At 49.1% G+C, this 23,429-nt stretch overlaps 6 protein-coding genes across 6 annotated transcripts; 3 read left to right on the plus strand and 3 right to left on the minus strand.

Moving 5' to 3' along the window:
- Positions 1-1,985: 1,985 nt before the first annotated feature.
- B0J16DRAFT_378260 (uncharacterized protein) lies at positions 1,986-4,188 on the plus strand (the record flags this gene model as incomplete). Its single annotated transcript, XM_046130911.1, has 3 exons — positions 1,986-3,767; positions 3,822-4,100; positions 4,171-4,188. 3 exons carry the CDS (start codon positions 1,986-1,988, stop codon positions 4,186-4,188), a joined length of 2,079 nt encoding a protein of 692 aa, XP_045989453.1.
- A 3,125-nt stretch (positions 4,189-7,313) lies between these two features.
- B0J16DRAFT_296983 (uncharacterized protein) lies at positions 7,314-9,236 on the plus strand (the record flags this gene model as incomplete). The annotated part of the gene is made up of 7 exons (XM_046124448.1): positions 7,314-8,155; positions 8,211-8,301; positions 8,356-8,445; positions 8,498-8,589; positions 8,637-8,897; positions 8,947-9,024; positions 9,083-9,236. 7 exons carry the CDS (start codon positions 7,314-7,316, stop codon positions 9,234-9,236), a joined length of 1,608 nt encoding a protein of 535 aa, XP_045989454.1.
- A 236-nt stretch (positions 9,237-9,472) lies between these two features.
- B0J16DRAFT_279184 (RIO1 family-domain-containing protein) lies at positions 9,473-10,986 on the minus strand. Its single transcript, XM_046123853.1, has 2 exons — positions 10,816-10,986; positions 9,473-10,758 (listed from the first exon to the last, which is right to left on the minus strand). The coding sequence occupies exons 1-2, from the start codon at positions 10,876-10,878 to the stop codon at positions 9,610-9,612; spliced, it is 1,212 nt and encodes a 403-aa protein (XP_045989455.1). The 5' UTR covers positions 10,879-10,986; the 3' UTR covers positions 9,473-9,609.
- Positions 10,987-11,081: 95 nt separating this feature from the next.
- B0J16DRAFT_28758 (armadillo-type protein) lies at positions 11,082-14,600 on the plus strand. Its single transcript, XM_046124136.1, has 4 exons — positions 11,082-11,462; positions 11,514-11,587; positions 11,639-14,116; positions 14,168-14,600. Exons 1-4 carry the CDS (start codon positions 11,348-11,350, stop codon positions 14,192-14,194), a joined length of 2,694 nt encoding a protein of 897 aa, XP_045989456.1. The 5' UTR covers positions 11,082-11,347; the 3' UTR covers positions 14,195-14,600.
- On the minus strand, positions 14,374-17,948 carry B0J16DRAFT_28764 (OPT oligopeptide transporter protein-domain-containing protein). Its single transcript, XM_046124139.1, has 2 exons — positions 15,528-17,948; positions 14,374-15,476 (listed from the first exon to the last, which is right to left on the minus strand). The coding sequence occupies exons 1-2, from the start codon at positions 17,789-17,791 to the stop codon at positions 14,573-14,575; spliced, it is 3,168 nt and encodes a 1,055-aa protein (XP_045989457.1). The 5' UTR covers positions 17,792-17,948; the 3' UTR covers positions 14,374-14,572.
- A 1,773-nt stretch (positions 17,949-19,721) lies between these two features.
- On the minus strand, positions 19,722-21,011 carry B0J16DRAFT_261088 (uncharacterized protein; the record flags this gene model as incomplete). The annotated part of the gene is made up of 1 exon (XM_046123263.1): positions 19,722-21,011. The coding sequence occupies one exon, from the start codon at positions 21,009-21,011 to the stop codon at positions 19,722-19,724; it is 1,290 nt and encodes a 429-aa protein (XP_045989458.1).
- Between the last annotated feature and the right edge of the window lie 2,418 nt (positions 21,012-23,429).

Below are 23,429 nucleotides of genomic sequence, written 5' to 3' on the forward strand. Positions count from 1 at the left end.
GTCCAATAGCAGCTCATCCCGTACGGAGAGGAACAGGCGGTGTCAATCTCGCATGCGGGTAAAGGAACGGCCAAGCTTCTGGAAGCACGGGATGCTATCATTTTCTGGTGCTGACACACAAAGATAGCGTTTTGTGAGATAATGTTCATGTCAGCGGTGTGATTTGACCTGCCTTAGTGAGTGGCGATGATCAAGAAGAGACTCTTCAAGCTGAAGGAGTCGGGTAGTTCACGTAAGAGAATGGTTCTTTGGTTATTACAAGAACCACTTGCGAGACAACATTTATGCAAGACAGAGTCGCAGTGTGGGCTCGTTGATATCCCGCATTCCAGTAAGACCGTTTTCTTTGATAACAAAGTGTTTGTTTAACTGACATCACATGCACGGTTCAATAGAATCTACGTTAAGGACTGCATCATGACTAGGTCAAGGCTTTGTATTGTTCTCAGCCAACAGCAAGCCAATTAGGATTTCTGAAGCCATGTTTGAACAACAATAGTAACTATATTTTGCCAAGTGACATACTTACTGTTCTTTGTGGTTTCTTAGACTTTGCGGATCTTCCAAATGATTGTATTCTGTGTCTGATAGTTTGAGGGGTTGTTGAAGCAGGCAAGGCATCTGAGCTCGGCACTTGGAGGCATTGCCGCGGATATAATCATTGATTTCCGCACATGAATTTGGGGGGGCGGAATTTCGGAATCAGCAGACACGAAAAATGATTTGGTTTGGGGATCTTGGAGAAAACGGCTCGGAATCCAATGCTTGGATGTGAGGAGAAGAGCTAACGTGCTGTTAGTTGATCATACAGACGGGAGGAAAACGCGGGGAGGTAGTCAAAGAGATCTCATTGACCGGAATGCCGCGGCCAGTGAAAGAGTCAACCGGGAGTCAATTACGGTAAGTATCTCCCACTGGAAATTCTATGGAGATGGTGAGCGATGAATGGTTAATGGCGGGCCTGAAAGGCTGACTGATGAGCCTGAACCGTGAACGGCCGTGTTCGTTTTCGGGACCCCGCCGGCGTCGGCCGCAAGATCTCATGATACGACGGCCGACTCTTAGTTCCGGGGTCCCGGCTTCGCTCTGGACAAGAGCATCTACCCGTAGACTATAGAATATAGAGATTCCCGCTTCAAGTTTCAAACTTGGTCTCTTTTCTTGCTCTGATTTATTTCCTTTTCTGGGTTTGACGACTGATCAGGGCTCAACTGTCGCATCCATCATTCATTCCTTCTTCTTCAACGACAGACAGAACTCATGACCTTGGAGATCGGTACTTGAGTTACAGATCATAACCACCCACTGAACGAACCCCTGCTACAGAGAGCCCCAACAACCCAGAAACCCCCCGAAATCCAAAGGGCTCAATCCAAATCCCCCGACCAAGATAAAACTACGGGACCAACCGTTGAATTCTGGTTGGAGTAGCCACCTTTCACTTTCTCGTCTCCGTTGAAGTGTCCACTTAGGTTGGTCGACAGAGCGGAAGCCAACGCTTATCTGATTGATTTCTCGCTTGAGTCGTTTGAACAGCGCTGCACTCTACAGATCTGTTACTTGTTCCTGTTCCGGCTCCTCACTTTACTCTCGACACGTTGTCGAACGAGGCAAGTTTGCGAGCAAGTAGCTCAAGTTCAAGATTAGTGCTGATCCTTTGATGTAAGTTCGTCCCACCAACAAATTCGCCTCGCACGATAGAGAATCCTAGGATCATGCATTTAATCTCCTAAAACTTTTAGCGCGAATTCGTTACTGACAGCACATCTTCTTTTTAGACGCTCAGCGCCACATCCCACTGTCCCTCATCCCCCCGCCTCCTTTCCGGCCGACGACCATTGGTGATAGCACAACCATTGGGAGAAAAATCTCGAAACTCTGTCGAAACCAGGCAGTTTCTACTTCGTTACAGGCTTCGATCTCTGTTCCTAGGACTTTTCTCTCACCTTTGACCGCAAAGTCGCTCCCGCGCTTCAGTAGCCGTCATGGCTGAACTCGACACTCTGGACGTTATCGTCCTTGGCGTCATTTTCCTCGGAACGATCGCATACTTCACAAAGGGAAAGCTATGGGGTGTCACCAAGGACCCTTACGCCAATGGCTTCGCTGCCGGCGGTGCTGCTAAGCCTGGTCGCACGAGGAACATCGTTGAGGCTATGGAGGAATCTGGCAAGAACTGTGTTGTCTTCTACGGTTCCCAGACTGGTACTGCTGAAGACTATGCTTCTCGTCTCGCCAAGGAGGGTAAGAGCCGATTCGGACTCAACACCATGATTGCCGATCTTGAAGACTACGATTTCGATAACCTTGATACTGTTCCCAATGACAACGTTGTTATGTTCGTTCTTGCAACTTACGGTGAAGGCGAGCCTACCGATAACGCAGTCGATTTCTACGAGTTCATCACCGGTGAGGACGCTACCTTCGCTGAGGGCAACGATCCCGCTCTGGGCAACCTCAACTATGTCGCTTTCGGTCTCGGAAACAACACCTACGAGCACTACAACTCCATGGTCCGAAACGTTAACAAGGCTCTTGAGAAACTTGGTGCTCACCGCATCGGCGAAGCTGGTGAAGGTGATGATGGTGCTGGTACTATGGAAGAGGACTTTTTGGCCTGGAAGGATCCCATGTGGGAGGCCCTTGCCAAGAAGATGGGATTGGAAGAGCGTGAAGCCGTCTATGAGCCCATCTTTGCCATCAACGAGCGTGACGACCTGACCCCGGAAGCCAACGAAGTGTACCTCGGTGAACCCAACAAGCTGCATCTCGAAGGTACCGCCAAGGGACCCTTCAACTCTCACAACCCCTACATTGCCCCTATTGCCGAATCTTACGAGCTTTTCTCCGCCAAGGACAGAAACTGCCTCCACATGGAAGTCGACATCAGCGGTTCCAACCTCAAGTACGAGACTGGTGATCACATTGCTATCTGGCCCACAAACCCCGGCGAGGAGGTTGACCGATTCCTGGATATTCTCGATCTCTCTGGCAAGCAGCACACCGTTGTCACCGTCAAGGCTCTCGAACCCACCGCCAAGGTCCCCTTCCCCAACCCTACGACTTACGATGCTATCCTGCGATACCACCTCGAGATCTGCGCCCCTGTTTCCCGTCAATTTGTTTCCACCCTCGCTGCTTTCGCTCCTACCGAAGATGTCAAGGCTGAAATGAACCGCCTCGGCAGTGACAAGGACTATTTCCATGAGAAGACCGGCCCTCACTACTACAACATCTCTCGTTTCCTCGCCAGCGTCAGCAAGGGTGAGAAGTGGACCAAGATTCCCTTCTCTGCCTTTATTGAGGGTCTCACCAAGCTCCAGCCTCGTTACTACTCTATCTCCTCCTCCTCTCTGGTCCAGCCTAAGAAGATCTCTATTACTGCCGTCGTCGAGTCCCAACAGATCCCTGGCCGAGATGAACCTTTCCGTGGTGTCGCTACAAACTACCTCTTTGCCCTCAAGCAGAAGCAGAATGGCGACCCCAACCCAGCACCCTTCGGTCAGACATACGAGCTCACTGGTCCTCGCAACAAGTACGACGGTATTCACGTTCCTGTCCATGTTCGCCACTCCAACTTCAAGCTTCCTTCGGATCCCGGCAAGCCTATCATCATGATTGGTCCTGGTACTGGTGTCGCTCCTTTCCGTGGTTTCGTCCAAGAACGTGCTAAGCTGGCCCGTGATGGTGTCGATGTTGGAAAGACTCTGTTGTTCTTCGGTTGCCGAAAGGCTAGTGAAGATTTCATGTATGAGAAGGAATTCCAGGTAAGTCACCAATGTCAGTCCAATATCCTCAAAACCTTTACTGACTATTTCCAGGAATACAAGGAGGCTCTTGGCGACAAGTTCGAGCTGATCACTGCCTTTTCTCGAGAGAGCTCCAAGAAGGTTTATGTCCAGCATCGTCTCAAGGAGCGCGCCAAGGAGGTCAGCGACCTGCTCTCCCAGAAGGCCTACTTCTACGTTTGTGGTGATGCTGCGAACATGGCCCGCGAAGTTAACACTGTCTTGGCGCAAATCATTGCCGAAGGACGTGGAGTGTCCGAGGCTAAGGGTGAGGAGATTGTGAAGAACATGAGATCGGCAAACCAATACCAGGTATGTAGTGGCTATATGCTGCTCCCCGTATATTCCATTGGGAAACGTTTACTGACTGAGTGGCTTGCAGGAGGACGTTTGGTCATAAAAAAAGAAAGCATTGCTGAGCGGCATGCTGCATTTGGGTTTATAGGTGGCGATGACTTGTCGGGTTTCACGGCCGGCGTTCTGCTCCACTACTATCTATATACGATGGTGGTGATATCTGATGAGCATATATGATGTAGACTCGGGATCTTTCTTGCGGGTACTAGAGGGGTTGGTGTTGGGATTGACTGGTATATATGCGATAAATGGTTTGTGGCATCTACACTGTTGGTTGAATTACATGTCACATGTCCGCGGGACATTGGTTATGCTGCGTTGTCACGCCTTTTGACCCAGCTAGATTCGAAGAGGCAGAAATAAATTATTCAAGTACAAAACTTATGTGTTTAGCCTACTCGTGTTTGTAGAACTCCGGAGTGTCTTGTGCAAGATCAAACGACAGCCATGATGCTTACCCTGCACCGACATGACTAACACGAGTTTTTCCTTTTTATTGACCTTGACTTACATTGAAAGACAACAATTGGGGTATAATATGTCCCTGAATGCCTATTTTCTGTTTGAACCCTTACTGGTAGTAGGTATGTTGCCGATCATCCGCCCGGTACTTGAACAATCCTTTGTGCTAGGGTAACACCAAGAGTGTTTTCACAGCATTCGCACCAAGTATTCCCGAGGATGTGGAATTCAATTGAATTCACTTTGATTAGTAACTACAGCAGTGATCTGATATTGGATCCAAAGTGTGGAAGGCTTCGAGAAGCATGTGGGATAAAACTTTAAATCGCTGCGAATGAGCCGCAAAGTAACCTCGCCTCGGCTTTTTGAGATCCATAGTGTCAAAGAAATAAGACGCCAGATGACTATAAAGGATAAACATGACGGATTCAGCATTAGGCATAACTAGTGATGAAAAAAGAAAAGTCACTAATGCTTATGGGCATCACGTTGTCCAGGAGTCCCTCGATAGGAGGGAGTAGTACTTCTGCACCGAGGGCTCAATATTGCCCTAATCTGACGACACCTAATAGGTCAATGCATTACAGTCCACATGTAACTTTGATGGTATTGTTTGATGCAGCTCAAACAAACTTGGCGATCATGGTGTGGCTTGTTGCAGGTAACCAGCTTGGGTATGCCACGCAGGCCGCCAAATATAAATGTTGATATTTGGCACCTGCACAGCTTACAGTTTACAGTTCGTGACTGAACCGAGTCAAGAGAGAAGATGGAAGGGTGCGGTGTCAAGGCCGACAGGAGTAAACAGCACCAACCAATTCGAGAACGAGCTGCATATCACCGATACGTACCATACAGAGCACCATATGGAAACGACTGAAAAAAGCAATTCAGTGAATCAACCACTCGCAGTAAATCGACATTAATACATGAGATTCTTGACCCAAAAACCAGGCCTGGCGTTTGAAGAGAACCAAGGAGTACCCGCAAAATGAAGACTTGCAGGACTACTCATGTATGGGTGTTCGTGACAATGTACGCGGGAGATGCAGAACACCCGTCTCGAACAGGAACCTCACGACTTTAGTCGAGTAATGAACGATGCATTTCCAAGCCGAACAGGGGTAGGGTAAGTATAAGTGTAAGGTAACAAGGCGAGAGCAGTAGGCAGTCTTCGTTTGCAGACGAGTGTTTGCCAATGCGGAGTGCATCAGGGGAAACAAAGATGGACAGAGGAGGAGAGCCAATATGCAGCAAAGTTACAAAAGTATGGACACTTACCTACCAAGTGAAAGAGTAGTTGCAGTACTTTCAGAAACCGAGGAGCTTCACTCCTGTGTTTGACTGTTCTTTGTCGTTGGAAGATATCGCGACATCCATATTACTGATGCAATACGTGCCAGACACGACGCTTTCATTCCATTGCTGAGAGCCTCTGACAGACACTTTCTTTGGATGCTTCCGAAACCCCTATAATCATCAAGGTAAGAGCCATGGTCTACTTTAATGCTTTCCCTCAATGGCAGGCAGGCATGACGCGGACCTAGGCTGGGGATGCGCTCACCCACTTTGGCTTTCAGGCCTCTTCCTTCCTCAATGTCCGGGCTTTGGGCAAAAAGTCTTACAACTAAGAAATCGAGCCCGTACCTCCTTCCCTTATTGCACTGCGTTGGTAGCTGATCCGGGCTCACCTCTCAGTTCTTGCCAGTTCCTGCCAGCTGTAAACCTTCCTTCATGGGGCGATGCCACTGCCATATGACTGTTCTCGCTCTGCATTTCGTTTTAAATTTCTAATCATCAACCAGATAAACTCTATTCTCTTCTTCCATCCCACTTTCTCATTATCATCCTCCATTGTTAGGCACTTTCTGTCGCGCAACATCAGCTACATTCATCTTTTGGCATCGATTCAAGCATCATTCTTGCCTATTCATCAACACTACATCCTTCCTCTTGCAGCAGTGCTTCTTTCCGACATTTTACTTTTTGTATTCTTGGGTAGGTGCTCGCGGCCGATCTATATCCCCCTCCTCATATCCCTCTTCTCCATATTCCTCTTCTCTTCCTCTTCCATCTTCTTCACAACATCACCTCCAATCCTTCAATCTCCTTCGTTCCCATCTTGCACGGTATCGTGGACTATCTTACTTACTTTCACTTCATCTCAGTCTTGGTACTCCAGAGTTCGCCATCATCGGCTTCTTTCAGCCTGCTTTGTCCATCAGGTGCTTGACCATCAACCAAGCCCTCGAGGTACGTTCGGTCTCTTACTTCCCTGCATCATGACTCCTCTCTTCTCCTATCATGCTACTACCTGTCTCTCGATCAATACCTTTGAGGTGGCCATATACTGCCCAAGGACAAGATTCTGATTAAAATCGGATACATCTTGGAGCTCGTCAGATACTCCAGTCTTAACCCTCTTCCTGTTCTGTTACCACCCATGGGCTTTCAGCTAACTTGAGGATATAGCTAGATTTTCACACATCCCCGATTATTCGCATCTTGAACTGCTCTTTGCAGCCGATCTGTTGTTTGTGAGGTAAGAGAAGTCTAACACTCAGACATCACCTGCCTCTCTGCTTCACATTGGATTTCATCTCACTGGGCCTTGCAATTATCGTCTTGGTTTCTCGCCCGATCAACACTGACTAACATACTATGTAATCAGATATCTCAAAAATACATCTTCATTCAACGACGATCATGGAATCCAACACTGTTGCGGCACCTTTTCTCTCCAACCAATCCGATCGACGACCTCAGCATCTCGCTATCCCCGGGTCTGCCGACCACAACGCTTTGATGAACCAATTCCACGGTTTGAGCCTCACTGGCATGGGCATGTCTGCCCCTCAAGCTGCATCTGTTACCATGCAGCCACCTTACATGGTTTCCCCTGATGGCCTTATCCTTGCCCCCATGCAGGGTGCTCAGCCTTTGTCCATGAACCATCCCAATGAGCCAAACTATTCTGGCTATCAGATCAACGGAGGCTACGCCGGCCCATATGCCCTTCCCGGACCTCTGATGCCATTCACCCCAGCTCGTGCCAACGCTGGAAATCCTCGTGATCGAACCCAGTCGGATGTTCCTGGTTTGGAGAATCGTCGTGGTTCTTATTCGACCACAGAGTCTGCCCCTGCTACTCCCTTCTATGGAAGCTGGCACCCTCGCGAGCATGGTCCCCGGGTTCACAGTGACCGATCTGCTTACACCACACCATCACCTCACCAGCTCATGGTCGCCCAGCATGCCGAGGCTGCGAACAAGCCAAAGCCTTCCCCTGTCTCTGAACGCGCATTGGATGAGCTCCTGGCAAAGAATCCAGCTGTTCCCCAGGCAGTACCCGCCGTCTTTACACCCGCAGGTCATATGAAGAGCCTCGAACAGAGCCTTGAGAACCGAATTCCTGGCAACCGCAACGTCTACATCCGCGGTCTCCACCCCACCACCGACGATGAACTGCTGTTCCATTACGCCTCTCGTTTTGGTGACGTCGAGACCTCCAAGGCCATCATTGACACTGCTACAGGCGCTTGCAAGGGGTAAGTTATCTGTGCATCAACCTTCATTCAACTGAGAAAAGCTGACCGAAACAAGATTTGGGTTTGCCAAATTTTACGATGCTTCCCAATCCGAGATGTGCATCCGCGGATTTCACCGCCTTGGATATGAAGTTGGTTTCGCTCGGGTATGTTCCCCCAACGAATGGGTCATGGCCAAGCCGAAACTAACATCCTACCAGGAGTCCTTCAACTCTCGCCTCAAGGCTGAAGGCGACGAACTCTCGACCAACCTCTACATTTCCAACCTGCCCAAGTCCTTGACCGAAGTGGTAAGTCCATTCCAAGTATCGCAACTGGCTGTGAGATCCTAACTCTCCCTAGGAACTTGGTGTCATCTTCCGGGGCTACACCATCTTGTCCAGCAAGATTCTTCGCGACAGCATGGGCAACAGCCGAGGTGTTGGTTTCGCTCGGTATGTCCAACCTATCAGAAGTTTGAGCCACACTAACAATAGACAAGCTTTGAGAATCGCGACGTTTGTGATGATGTGATCGACAACTTTCATGGCCAGCCTGTTGGCGAGGAAGGTCTTCTCATGAACATCCGCTATGCCGATACCCCAGCCCAGAAGGAATTGAAGCGTGTCACCGCTGAGCGCCGTCAGTTCCGAACCAACGAGTACAACATTGGGGCCTACGGTACTCCTCTCGTCGGCTACGGTGGCTCCATGTTCCCCCATCATGCACAAAACCGACGAGCGGCAGTCCCTATTACCCGCCCGTAAGTACAAAACTTCTTGTTCTTCACAGCAATGCTAACGCTTTCCCAGTCCTATGTCTGCGGACCACACTGGATCTGATACCAGCGATGCGGATCGACGTGCGGGACCTCAGCGTCAACCCACTGGGTATGAAGCGGGATTGTTGGGTCGTGAAATTTTGAGGTTTATCTAACCTTGAAACTAGAACGGCTTCCAACTTATCCGCCGATGACGCAGTCGCCACGCCCACGTCGTCCGAATGTGGTGAGAACACGACCGTTCGTGCCGAGACCATTGTCGCTGGTACCTCTTTCGACGCATCTCCTTCTCTCAAGAAGGAACCCAAGAAGGAAGTCTAAACACCCAGTTCTATCAACAATTCGCTACTGACTTCTTATGGTCGGCCATGCCCGTACTCGCGCTTTTTCATCAATTTTCTTTTCTGCTTTTTGAGGCGTCTGGCTCGACATCGAGACATGAGCAATCGTGCAACATCTTATGGTCTAAGTAGATGTTACACTGGGGAGATTCGTGCCATGATTTTGATGTCATGAGCTTTTGTAGCTTAGATTCGGGGTCACTTGTACCAGACGAAGGCGTTTAGAGCAGATCTTTATTAATGTCATAGAATCCTTCAATTGTTTGCAGAGTCAGTGATGTGTAGAACAGAAGGTCATGGTGAATATTGATCGTAGGTGAGTCTCGTAAAACATGGGTATCATTGCATCGTATCTAAACTGCCAACTTTGACATGCTCTCCTCGACAGGAGCATCGTCCTTTGAATTCATGACATCTGCGCCGAGTAGACCGCCCGATGTTTGGCCGTCTTGAGGATCGTCCGACTCTTCCTCACCATCTTCGTCTTCATCTTCGTCCTCGTCGTCTTCATCCTCATCGTCACCTTTTTGAGCCGTTTCCTCAACCTTCTCCTTAATAGCAGCTTCAAGATCTTTCAACATCTTCTTTGTGAAACCAGATGCCATTTCTGTAGCATCGAGTCTCTTCAGGCCCTCCTTCATCATCGCCTTCTTAGCATGTTTAAAGAACGGACCAGGTTCGGTCGGCACAAAGTGAAATCTGCGTTCGAAAAAGCGCTTGATGCAGTTGACGTCCCGATCAAAATACATTTCGGCGTTTTGGTGCTCCATGGAAACCATTTGTGGGAAATCAATGACAACGGGCTCCAGAGTAAGAACCTCCTCGCCCTCTTCCGATTTCGTTATGTTCTCCTTGATAAGGATGTTAAACTCGTTAAAATCGCCATGAATCAGTCCATGCTTGGCAAGTCGAAGGAGAAGAGCAATCAGTTCGCCGTACAGGGACGCTGGGTCAGGGACCTCGGCGATTTGTCGAAGGGGAAAAGCGTCTATCAAGGACATGACGATTGTGTGTCGAGATTGTGCAAATGGCTCGGGTACAGGTAAGCCCTCCTCGTGCAGGGCCTTCATGAAAGCAAACTCTTTCATAGCTGCCAGTCTGGAGAGGTACATCCATGAACCAGATTGTCGCTTTTTGAGGTAGTCTCGGTTCGACTTGACGGATCGGAAAGAAATACGGCCTAGTCGGTGGATCTTGAGAATTCGTTGCGTGCCTGTGTCGTCTGCCACGATCATAATATCACTTTCTTTACCCACACCGACTCGGTCTCCTACACTGTAGACCTCTTTCTTCTTGGCATACATATGGAGGGCGAGGTAGTCAAGACCACCATATGTGAGTCGGTAACCGTCGTACTTTGCTTCTTTAACACGGGCAATGAGGCCGACTTTGGCGAGAGCCGAGATGCTCCTGTGAACGCTACCAGCGCCACCTCGAAGGCGCGAAATCTTCTCGATCAACGATGTGGGTACAAGTTCGTGGTTTTTGCTTCCTTGTTCAACCTATGATCCGGTGTAAGTCGAAGTCCTGTATTTTGCGACCAGGGTATATGTACTTACAGCTGCCAAAACTCGCCAATCCTCTGCGGCGAGGTAGCGCATGTGTTTTGTGTCTAATTTCATAGTGACGTTGTTTTTCAGAGAATCCGGAATACACGATGTGCTTTCCTGTCCACGAGATTTTGGTGTTTAATTGACGTTTTTGTTCGCTGATGGTTGGAGGGGTTGTTTCTTCAGATGGTGGGGTTATTTTTTTTTATCAAGATCTTATCGCGAACCTTGACAACCGCTTTGACCTCGACAACCATGTGGGTCTCGGAGCCAGCAGCACGTGATGAGGCTGGCCAGGCGGCAACGCCTCGCGTAACCCAGCAGAGCTACCTACAGCAAAGCATTGAGCTTAGCCAAGCAGCCCTCCATCACCTTCCAACTACGACGACCAACGACCACGACTCCATCGATAATTGACCTTGCGCGTTGTGATCACTGAGTATACAGCTCGGTTACGCACAGAGAATTATATCCCGACTTGTTTTTATACCTCCCATTCATTCAGTGAAGCTCTACAACCGCTTAAGCCGTCGACGTCAACATGGCTCAAGACAGCGAAGTGCCCAAGGCGGCCGACAAGGGCAAGGGCAAGGCCGTTGACGATGCCAAGAAGGACAAGCAACAGACAAATGGAAAGGAGGACGAGAAGATTGAGAGTATGGGATCCCGCCGTTTCGCGAAGCAATGTTGTACTGACTAGGGTCCAGCCGCTGAGGAAGAGCTCAATGAGGAAGATCAACAACTCAAGAACGAGCTCGACTTGATGGTTGAGCGCTTGACTGTGAGTTACTATATAATTTACCTGCTACGAATCGTTCTAAACTCTGTATAGGAGTCAAACTCGGAACTCTATAAGCCCGCCCTGGAGGCCATGAAGACCTCGATAAAGACGTCGACGTCATCCATGACAGCAGTTCCAAAGCCCCTGAAATTCCTACGACCACACTACGAGACTTTGACGAAGCTTTACGAACAATGGCCCGAGAGCGAAGACAAGACTTCTTTGGCAGATGTGCTCTCCGTCATCGGCATGACTTTCTCAGATGAGGACCGACAAGACACACTTCATTACCGACTCCTCGCACCTACATCCGACATCAGCTCATGGGGGCACGAGTACACCAGACATCTTGCTCTCGAGATTGGCGAGGTGTATATTAAGCGAATTAACAACGAGGAACAGACCAAGGATTTGATCGATCTCGCGCTTGTCTTGATTCCTCTCTTCCTCAAGAGTAACGCCGAAGCCGATGCAGTGGATCTCATGAGTGAGCTTGAAATCATCGAGGAGATGCCCAAGTTCGTGGATGAGAACACCTACGCCCGCGTGTGCCTGTACATGTCCTCCATGGTCAACCTCCTCACTTACCCCGACAACGAGACCTTCCTTAAGACCGCGCACGATATTTACATGGAATACAAGCAGTTTGCGCAGGCTATTGTCCTTGCGATTCGACTACACGACATCGACCTTATTAGGGCCGACTTCGAGAAAGCCGAGGACCCTGCTCTCAAGAAGCAGCTTGCCTTCCTCATTGGTCGCCAAAGAATAGCTCTTGATATCGAAGACGACTCGGACGAGAGTGATGCGATCGCGGAGTCTCTCAGCAACATCAAGCTATCAGAGCACTTCAAGTCACTAGGCAAGGAGCTCAACATCCTTGAGCCCAAGTCCACCGAAGACATCTACAAGAGCCATCTTGAGAGCAGCCGTGTCGCAGGAATGACCAACCTCGATTCTGCCCGACACAATCTTGCAGCGGCATTTGTCAATGCTTTCGTCAACGCAGGATTTGGCAACGATAAGATGATGCTTGTTGATGGCGAGAAGGAGACATGGGTATGGAAGACCAAGGCCGACGGCATGATGTCTACCGTGGCTTCCATGGGAACCCTCTTGATGTGGGATATTGAAAATGGGCTTGACAAGATCGATAAGTACACATACTCCTCTGAGACCGAGATCTCAGCTGGTGCCATGCTTGCTATTGGAATTATGAATTCCGGTGTGAGAATGGACTCTGACCCAGCTGTTGCCCTCTTGGCCGATAGCGATAAGCTACACCACCCAGACCCCCTCATTCGAACAGCCTGTATCATGGGTCTCGGACTGGCATACGCCGGATCGAATAAGGAGGACATCCTCGAGCACCTTCTACCCATGATCTCTGATTCTTCTTATGATATGCAGATCTCGGCAATGGCTGCTCTGTCCTGTGGTCTCATCTTTACTGGCTCCTCCCATCCCGAAATTAGCGAAGCTATTGTCACCACCCTAATGGACGACGATCGCAAGAGCCAATTGACTGATAAGTGGACACGATTCTTGGCTCTTGGCCTGGGTCTTCTCTTCTTTGGCCGACAAGAAGAGGTTGACGTCATCCTTGAGACCCTCAAGGCTATTGAGCATCCTATGGCCAAGTCCACCGCCGTGATGGCTGAGATCTGCGCTTGGGCTGGCACAGGTGCCGTACTCAAGATCCAGGAGCTTCTGCATATTTGCAATGAGCACCAAGAAGAGACCGACGAGAAGAAGGGCGACGAACTACTACAGGCTTACGCCGTTATCGGTATTGCTCTCGTGGCAATGGGCGAGGACATTGGTCAAGAAATGGTTCTGCGACAGTTCGGTCACCTTATGCACTATGGTGAAGCCAACATCCGCAAGGCTGTGCCTCTCGCCATGGGTCTTATCAGCCCCAGCAACCCTCAAATGAAGGTCTACGACACACTCTCAAGATACAGTCACGATAACGACCCCGAGGTTGCCATTAACGCCATCTTTGCCATGGGTCTTTTGGGTGCCGGCACAAACAACGCCCGATTGGCCCAACTGCTACGACAACTTGCCAGCTACTACCACCGTGATCAAGACGCTCTGTTCATGGTGCGAATTGCTCAGGGTCTCCTCCACATGGGTAAGGGAACTCTGACAATCAGCCCCTTCCACACAGACCGACAGGTTCTATCCCGCGTCTCGGCTGCCGGTCTGCTCGCAACCCTTGTCGCCATGATTGAGCCCAAGGAGTTTATCACCGGACAGTCTCATTACCTCCTATACTTCCTTGTCACCGCCATGCATCCTCGCTTCCTTGTCACCTTGGACGAGAACCTCAAGCCGCTTAAGGTCAACGTTCGCGTTGGTCAGGCTGTCGACGTTGTCGGCCAAGCTGGTCGTCCCAAGACCATTACTGGTTGGCAAACTCAGAGCACACCGGTGGTGCTTGGATATGGTGAGCGGGCGGAGCTTGAAGATGAGGAGTACATTAGCCTCAACAGCACCCTTGAGGGCTTGGTGATCTTGCGGAAGGTAAGTTTAATAACCCAAACGTGATTTCTTTCTGGATACTAACCTTTTTAGAACCCTGAGTGGGAAGCTGAGAAATAGACGGTTTGAACTTGTTTAGAGCACGGTGCCGGTTACAAGGACAGACCTAATTAAACTGTATTTTATGGTAATCTGCCGTAAGCGCAGCAAAGTAAGGGGCAGGATTGAACATTCGATAGACGTAAAAACCGGGTTCCCAATTTGAACTCGTTTTCAGCGTAACTGTACTATGTTGGTTCGTGTAGAGCCAAAACCAAAACTGTCCATGCTGTCTGTGCTCGTAGATGCTAATCAAAGATAATATCGCAATAACATCTTGTTAATCATGCCCATAATGATGGCCTCGATCTATCATTGTAATTCCCAAATAATAATCTTAAATCTATATGCAATGCTTGCCAATTCCATAGTTCAAACGCCAGCATGAAAAACAGAATATCACCATGTCTTAGGTCCAAAATGCTCACCCTCCGGAACGGTGTTGTATGAACAAGCTTGCCAGTCGCAACCCTGCTTGTATACTTCAGTACCCCACCACTTGAGATTTTGCGCAAACCCAGGATAAACAAAGCCGAAAAATACAACCACAATACCAAAGGCAAGACCAGAATCGAGAGCAGCGCTCAGAGTCATGGTGTACTTGCTCCACCAAGCGTTGTGGCGGTTTTTGATAACATAATTGAAGATATAGCAGACGAGCACCCAGACAGAGAAGTTGAGACCCGTTGCAGGGGGTATCCACGACATGGCGCCAAAGATGACGGGGAGGTTGACCTTGCGCAGAATACTTGAGCGGTGACGTCGACTGTAGAGCCACAGAGGAATCGGCAGGAGGGCGCCGAGCGGGAAGAACCAGACCAGGGATCGATAGATGGCCTTTGGACCGAAGAATTCGTTGGGCCCGACGACTCCCCACAAAATGGAGCCGTTGAAGTGGACTCTAGCGATGGGACATGTGAAGCCGTTTATTGCCTCAGAAGTGCAGATACCTCTGATGTTGGCAAACATCCAGTTGAGCACACCGATCTGGGTCAGGGAGGACACAAGAGTGGCCACGATTTGGACCAGGAAGAGAATTCGCGGAGGGATCTTCATGTAGTGGCCGAGCTTAAGATCAGATGCGAATTTGATACCCTGTGCCGATGAGATATAGCCGTATGTTACGAAGACCATGTTGGCGATGGGACGACCTGGAAAGACGACACCGCAGATGAGTTGGCAGATGAGGTAAATGCTGCTGTGCTGGTTCGTCACAGCCATGATGATGCCGTTGGGGATGAAGAAGAGAGCTCCGAGGGCAAGGGCGAGCAGAAGTCCGTACCAAGGCAAATGGACGGGATAGCTAGGCTGGTTAGTAAATCGATTACAGGAGTTTGGATATAAGCACACTTACTATTCGACGACAAAGATTCCAATAGCAGTCATGGAGAGGAATGTGATCAAGTACCAGCTCAGGGGAGCATCCTTGTATCTCTTCATGAGCTTGCTGTGGATATCCTCACGACTAATGATCCCATCAACATGCGAGGCGGATGACATTCGTCTACCGGTTGAGTCGGTTGACTGTCGGGGCGGCGATCCAGGGGAGTCTGCTACGGGCTCGTACTTGGCTTGCCCATCTTCGCGAGCCTCCTCCAAGGCGCGTTTCCAAGACGTCCAGATATCTTTACCATGCCAACAAGCGGTATGTGTCAAAAGAGCGGATAGACCAGCGAACTGAACACCGTAACTCAAGACATATGTGATTGGAAGAAAGACTCTGCTGTAGTTATGGTACGCCTCTCGATCGAAGAGGAAATCAGAGGTAAGGATCTTGCTGACGTCGTAAACCTTTCCAGTATTGTCGAACACAGCCGCGGAGAGGATTGGCATATACGAAGAGAAGAGAACGTTGCTGTAGTAGAGGATAGGCGCAATGATCCACATCACTACAGCAAGACCTCCAATAACGTTCATGGCAGCCCAGAAAGGGACCAGTAATGGTGAACCGACGTAAGTGACCTGAGCCCAGTCGAAAGTCAGGGGAAATAGGCCGAGACCAGAGGAAACACCAAACAGGTTGGCGATCACAACGTTCTTGGGGGCAAACCAAGTGATAACGTTGAAGTAGCTGAGCGCTGGCATGAGTAGTCCAGGCAGAAAGTAAAAGAGGAAGGATACTGTCCACACAATGTAGAAGAACTTCCACCTGCTGATGGTCCAGCCTCCGGCAGGCTTATTCTCCTGTTTGTGAAGTGTGGAAAACATGGCTGCCGACATCAAAGTTCCGGGCCAAATCATACCGCTGGGTCGAACGAGGAACCGTCGGGTTAAACCTGCGAATCCATAACCGAGGATTTGCGTGGATATAGTAAGAAGAAGCTGGTAAACGATAGGAGCTTCCTGATTGTAGAATTGGGTTTGTTCGACGATAACGTCGGTTGCGAAAGCAAAACCGAAAGCAACATTGCTGCTAACATAGACGCACGTATGCTCCTTTTCGTTCCAACGGCCTTGCGCAAGCCACCTCCTCACGCGAGTGCGCTTCTTCATCTTATGTGAACTATGCGCATCGTCGCTAACAGACGATACTCGCACACCGTCAACGAACTCTTCTTCAGGGTCGTAGGGTCGCTTTAGCACGAAATCCCACAGGTGTCCAAGAGGATGGACAAGCAATAAAGCAATAACTGGAGTAATGGCAACACTGGGGTATCTTAATGAGAAGAACAAATTGGTCGAGGAGCCGAGGATGGCGAATATGACGGAGAGACACCACATGCGCGGTGTATTTATGGAGAGAGTTGTGTTGTCTGTGGGCGGAACCGAAGCGCGAACGGCCTCGTGGGGAGAGTTTTCTTGATATTCGGTATCTGAGGCAGCGGAAGAAGCGTCGTCTAGCAATGCGCTGTCCTCGGACTGATCGTCCTTCAAGCTGCCGTCAAGAACTGCAGGATGTGTAGGTTCACCAAGGCCCATGCGGCCCTCGAGGCCAGAAACTAGGACGGCGCCATCGATCTCTTCTGACAATCTCGAGGAGGACTTTTTGCTGAGTCCGGAGCGGTGCGAGGTCTCGCTGCGCATTGTATCGGTAACTTGACGAAGTTGGTGAGAATCGGGATCATATCGATCACTGCCAGCAGGAGAGTTATTGCGACTTGGCGTTAGCGATACGGAGCCGTAGGGAGCTGCGTCGGAGCGGGCGGCGGCTGAGCGCAAGAAGGGCGTCTTCTTGGAAGCCATGTCTAGGTCGGCGTCTGATGGTTGAGGCGTAGCATCTAGACTGTCATCTGTGTCGGTATGTTCGAGGGACGGCAGAGCTGCATTTTGATCGTCGACGAGAAGTTTTGGGGGAGCAGAAGCAGAAGCAACCGGGGTAGCAGAGGTAGTTAATAATGGTAGAGGCATATGAGAGGCCGGAGCCTGATACGGCAAGACATGGCCCTGGTCTTGTTGGACTGGGTGTGAGGGTGAGACAGTCACAGTGGACCTGACGGTGGAGGATGAGGACGAGGATGTTAGGGGCTGAAGGGCAACGTCCTGGCGGAGCGTCGGCGAATCATCAGCAACCCTGTCGACGTCTCCGACTCTCTGTGCTAGGGACGAGGACGCTGAAGACTTGCGGCTAAGGCTTCGTTTGCTGGATGAGGAGGAAGAACTGGTGGTGTGTTTGCCCATAGCGGGGAGGGGCGTGTGTCGCGTATCGAGGCTACCAACTATTAGGTATCAGAAGAAGCCAAGGCAAAGCAACAAGTAGGTATCCGTAGCGGGGCGTGATCGATGGGCATTAGCTATCATCGATCTGGACTGGTTTAGGCACAGGTAGGTATGGAGCAGCAAAGCAAAAGAAAGGGTCCTTTTGTGATAGGGCAGTCTCTAGTGGCTAGTGTCTCTTTGCTTGGTGATAGAATTGCTAATGAACGAATGAATTGAAGCAGACAAAAGGAAAGTAAAAGCAAGGCTACGGCGTTATGGGAATTGTTTACAGGTACGCTAACAGGCAGCCCTGTCTCTATAGACGGATACGCGTGGGGAGCCCAAGGGTTTTGAGTGGGTGACCAGGATCAGGCGGAAGACAAGGGAGTCGGTGACGGGATGACGCATTCTATTTAGTTGATTAAATACTCTTCAACTTCAGTAGCCATTTTATGTTTCATGCACTAGAGTCCTTATATTCAAGTATAGAAAGAATTGTTATGGCGGTCAAGGTCTAAAGTCTACCATCTTGAAGCCATCTGCCATCATAATGGTTGCATGACTTCCATGTCAAAACACTTGCTTTACAGGTGTGCATGGAATGGAAATTTATCCAATTGGATTGCAATAATTGCGGGAGGCTGCCGAAGCCAAGCGCCATTCCACAGGGGATTGCTGTTGCTGTTACTGCATAGAATGCTTCTACAGAGTTGTCATAACCAGAATGGGAAATGCACCGTCTCGCCCTTGTTCAGTTGGTAATTGACATGCTGTGATAGGACGCGCCAGTGAAGATTTTGTACCGGGTCTGTGATGTGAAGCGATGTGATAGCCCTGCTAGGCTGTATTGTATGGTGTCAGGCAGTCCGAAAAATAACCAGGATATAGAAGCCTACTGACAAAATAACTTAGATATACTTAAGCACTAAAATCCAGAGTAGACTATCCTGTGTGTTTAACATTACAGGTCTATATCAAGTGAATCTCTTCACAAACGAAGGGCCCTAATACTCTGTGTCATCCCAGGCACACCATTCCCCTTTAGATATCCTTCCTAGACCTCTCAAGAGGGCTTTCTCTCTTCAATCTTCACAGAGAATATTCCATGTCTATCCTCCGGGGATGCCTGCTGCCGGTTAGTCTCCAGCGGCCCTTCGGGAATCCTGCGGGGCCCCTTTCAAGCGAGCATCGCTTTTGAAAGAAGGTCTCAAGCTCTCTGCACGGTCTTTTGCCCTCCCAAATGTTTTTTTTATACACAGCTTCATCCTAGATATCGCTTCGACCCATGTCCTCGTCCCCGAAACGCACAGAGCATCATCTTCACGTGCCTATCCGGATGTCGGCTCCTAACGTCATTGACAAATCTCATATAAAATAGGGTTCAACACCAGGAACGGACAAACTATATTTCTTGTAAGTCAATGTTAACGAGTATTAATGTAGTGTCACCTCTCTCAAGATACTCGTCAGCAGTATAATGTACTTTAGTATGAAGTACATGTCGCTTCTTCACTCTTCCAGCTGAATGTCAATCAGTTCGCCACTATCAGCTTCCAATGCAACCCAGCTCTGCCAATTCATCAAGATCATCATGAATTCTATTTATATCCTTCCCAAAGCCTGTCGACGATCTTCAAAACGTGGCATGCCGCTATTACCTTCAACTGACCTCATATCAAAAGCAATCATACATCAAGCAATACGTAAGACAAGCTGATCAACATGAATCAATTCAAATTCAGTAAACTAAAGCAAATCCATCCAGGTATCTACCATTCCGCAGCTATATCCTTCCAGCCGCTTTTTATCCATGCCTTGCCAGGTATCCCTCTGGCCGCGCCCATAACGCCAATTGCATAACATTCGTTTATCATGTCCATTGGAAACTCAAAAACAAGGTATCGTAAACAAGTTAATCCAAATCTTCTTCCAAGCCTGCGTATTCTGTCGGGCTGGGTAATGTGCTCTCCGTCAAAGAGGAGTGAATAGAGTAAAGTGATGCCAACCAGCAATCGAACATGGTCGCAACTTTTTGCGCCTCCGCGTTCGACGGTTCTTGCCTGGTTAATTGATCGCGCAGCCGTTCGTAGGCCTCGATCATGACCCATATCTGCAAAGCTGCCGTATTCTGTCCGTTGCGCAGGGGTCGGCCTGACATAACGGAGGATAATTCGCTCGTGAGTAAATCAAGCGCTATTTGAAGACTGATGTTGTCCTGGAATGAGTGCCCCGATGATGACGGTGGTCTGAATTCGTCTGTCCAGGAGTGCCGTGGTGTTCCCGGGTATTCGGGAGAAGGTGGTGGTGACAGGGAATAGGGCTTGAAGTAAATATCGTCGCCTGCAACTGCAGCCACGTTCGTATCGTGAGTAGGTGCAGATCTGAGTCTGGGTCTCAGCTGACGGGGTACAGCCGTCATTGATGAGTAAGTGTTTGTTGTTCGCATGCTTTGAGATCGCTTTGCTGCATATGGAGGGATTTGGAGAGGAGTGTCGTCGAATGAGTATTGCGATGCGCGGGATGGTATTTGTGAGTCCAGTGCTGGAGGGCCATCTCTTGATTCGAGAAGAGCGCTGTATTGATCAGCGATCAACTCGACACTCGATGTCTTTTCTGGTGTATCTTTTGCTTTGCGCGCAAGGGCATGTTGCTCTAGTTGACCAATTCTAAAAACGGGTGTCTTTGCTTGACGGCGCATGGCTGATGATGTTGAAGTGGTTGATGCTGTCGAGGGGTAAGATGCGCTATCCAGCGATGGCCGAGCCTTGTGTTCATGAAGTGTTAAATGATGAAATTCGGGAATCTGACGCTGAGATGACTGTCTTTGCGGCGGAGGGCTGAAGAAAGCTCTCGGTTCAGGCTCGGGGCCGGGATATTGCACCGGCTGATGTCCTTGAGGTGAATCCATTTTATGTTCAAAAACCTCCTCAGATTCTGGTAGTGAAGGAACAAAAACAGTTTTAGGTCGAAGATAATGATCCCATTTAGAGTCGCTCAAGTCAGGCGCACCATTCGACATCTGACGTTGCGACGGCGAGGGAAAGGTTGTGCTCTGAGGGCTTAGACTGGCCATGGTAGAAGATGAGTGAGAATCGGTAGAGCCACGCTTGGCCTTGTTGAGACTTTTGAGCTTGGGGTCGGGTTTCTGTAGTTTGCGCCTCGGCGGCTTTAGGCTGTGACTTCTTCCGAGGTTGTTCTCCATGATGGGCGATGGGATATTTCAGTATGTGGCATTAATAAATGTGAATAGACGCTCAAGTTGTGTGTAGACGTTAACGTTAAGAGCGATAAGGATAAGCGCGAATCGTTGAGTGAAGCGGTGTGTTTTGGTTGATGGTCACGTTGGTTGATGATTCTTACAGATATAGCAGCAGCAGCAGCCATAGGAAGATAATAGATCTAAGTTATATGACAGTGCAGAGAGAAGGGAAAAAGCAAATGTGCAGCAGACCAGATCAAGAACTGCTTTCTTACAGGCAAGGTACGTAGTATTTGGACCAAGACTAACTCGATAATACCTGGTAAAGTAGAGCCGAGAATGGGTTGAACCACTCTCCAAGGTCTTACCGCTTCCCTGGCCCAAGTGGCTTCAGACCTGCATGTTAGATTACAAGGCCCCAATCAAGAGACCACGAGGGAGAGCAAAATACAAGAGGTACCCACGTCATGGGTCACTGAAGCGGAGAGTGCCCCAGCTCTTTAAGAGGGAGAAGGGTAGAAAAAGGGTTGGGAACAGGGATCATGACCTGCAATATGCAATGCAAGTTGGAAGCAACTTTTCAACTTTTTGGTAGCGAACTAAGGTAGTCATAGTCATAACCATGGTTCATAGAACACCCACAGAACAGCCTGGGCATACAGGGCTGTACATATGTAATGACTGATTGACCAAGATGCAACTTAGTACATAGTAAGGTACTCTTTACGGAAACAAAAACAAGATTCATATCCACCACCCTCTCGGGTACCTACCTAAGGTACAGAGGTACAGTAGTCATCTATTGGTCTTGTTCCAGAACCTGATCAGAAGACTCAGACACACCACACATTCAGCATTCCATTTCTGCAGCGGTGAAGAAGCCACTGAGGTGATAATCTACCAAAGTTAGTCAGGACCAGGACCCTGTCTCGTCTCTTAGAGGGCAGAAGGGCAACACCACTAGAAAATAAGGTGCCCTAGTTAAACGGTTGTCAACCCGAATGGCCCTGGCGCGTCGCGTGTTTAGCTTGACTGATGTCATGTGCGTAATATCAACCTAGGTATCCGTAGAAAAGACCCTTGAGAAGGCCTGAGCTCATTATCACGATTACCGGAGACAAGGGAGTCAGACCCGGCTGGGACCGAAACCCTACGTGTCCTGCTTGTCCCGTCCTTGGCTGATGCAGTGAAACCGTCTCTCTTTTGGATGTTTATTTGTATGTACGCGATTCGACGTGTCTGTCTTTGAGGGAAGCGCAGAGCTACTGCTGCTGGGCTCTCCCTTACACCGCGGCATTTGAGTTGAGTCTCGAACACGAGAATTTCTTCTTCTTTTCTTTCTTCGGTCTTATATATTCCTCATCGTCATTGGTTTCTTTGGTTTGGACATATCAGGATAGTAGATTCAAGACCTCGGCGGTTCCTTTTGTTGAGGAACCTTTTGTTGTTTTTAAAAACTGATGAACACGAGAAGAAGGCTTGAGTCGAGAAGTCAATTAATCGATACAGTGTTTGAGATTCTCAACACTGTGACGGATACTGTATGCCTTTCTCGGGTGGCTGAGAAATGGCTCGTTACTCGGTAGGACTAGATTGACAGTCAGGTAGGACATATCTGAGACATTACTTTGACTTCCGATGGCTTATGATAGATAAACGTGAAAAACAATATTAGACACAAAAGAGCCACATATAATTCATTCAACATCTTCGTGTTGTATGGCTCTTCGTATAACTTATACATGTCAGAGTGAGGGTGAGGGGTAAACTGACTCGGATCAGATTGGATCGCGGGGATATATCGTGGGGTCAGACATTGACCTCCTAGCACAGACGATTTCCAGTTCATTTCAGTTCAATTCTAGACTCCGCTCAGCTCAGCTCAGAACTCGGGCCACTGGCTCTTTCAGTGCTAAACCCCAAATCTAACCACTAAAAGGATCACAAGACAGACTCTCCAATACTAGACCCTGCCCTGCGGGGGGAAGACCGAGAACACCTCACTCTGTAGGTTCTTATGTACAGAGATGGGGTCACTATCGCGGGGGCGGGTCTTTGATATCTGCTTGTTAGAGTGGTATCACCAATACTTTGGTATTCCCTAATTTTACAGTGCTAGACAAGTATTCTTGGTCAGTGTCTATACCCCATAAACCCCCAAAACTCACAATCCACCCCCAACTTCTCCCCTCAACCCAAGTCCAAGCCCAAGCATAATTCATCGGCAACAACTTGCCGCTTCCTCATGATACAAATTCATCTTCATGGGGGTTTCTTGTCAATAATAAACGGGGCAAGTCGATTTATCCATCAATCACAGTTGATCAAATAATCTGTCATGGCATCTCGACCCTTCTCTTATCCCACATTCTCGGACATCGTGAGGTCTCATGAGAGGAGTTGAACAAAAATAAGAGGACC

This window comes from Fusarium flagelliforme (genome assembly GCF_020744385.1).
Source record: "Fusarium flagelliforme strain FIESC 12 MPI-CAGE-AA-0113 chromosome Unknown B0J16scaffold_1, whole genome shotgun sequence".
Taxonomy (NCBI): domain Eukaryota; kingdom Fungi; phylum Ascomycota; class Sordariomycetes; order Hypocreales; family Nectriaceae; genus Fusarium; species Fusarium flagelliforme.

Excerpts from the sequence above, each read along its gene's own strand:
- B0J16DRAFT_279184 (XM_046123853.1), bottom strand. The coding sequence starts at position 10,878 with ATGAAATTAGACACAAAACACATGCGCTACCTCGCCGCAGAGGATTGG. Across the intron at positions 10,759-10,815 it reads ATTGGCGAGTTTTGGCAGCT|GTTGAACAAGGAAGCAAAAA; the intron begins GTAAGTACATAT and ends ACCGGATCATAG.
- B0J16DRAFT_28758 (XM_046124136.1), top strand. The coding sequence starts at position 11,348 with ATGGCTCAAGACAGCGAAGTGCCCAAGGCGGCCGACAAGGGCAAGGGC. Across the intron at positions 11,463-11,513 it reads GGAGGACGAGAAGATTGAGA|CCGCTGAGGAAGAGCTCAAT; the intron begins GTATGGGATCCC and ends ACTAGGGTCCAG. Across the intron at positions 11,588-11,638 it reads TGATGGTTGAGCGCTTGACT|GAGTCAAACTCGGAACTCTA; the intron begins GTGAGTTACTAT and ends AACTCTGTATAG.
- B0J16DRAFT_28764 (XM_046124139.1), bottom strand. The coding sequence starts at position 17,791 with ATGGGCAAACACACCACCAGTTCTTCCTCCTCATCCAGCAAACGAAGC. Across the intron at positions 15,477-15,527 it reads GGAATCTTTGTCGTCGAATA|CTATCCCGTCCATTTGCCTT; the intron begins GTAAGTGTGCTT and ends TAACCAGCCTAG.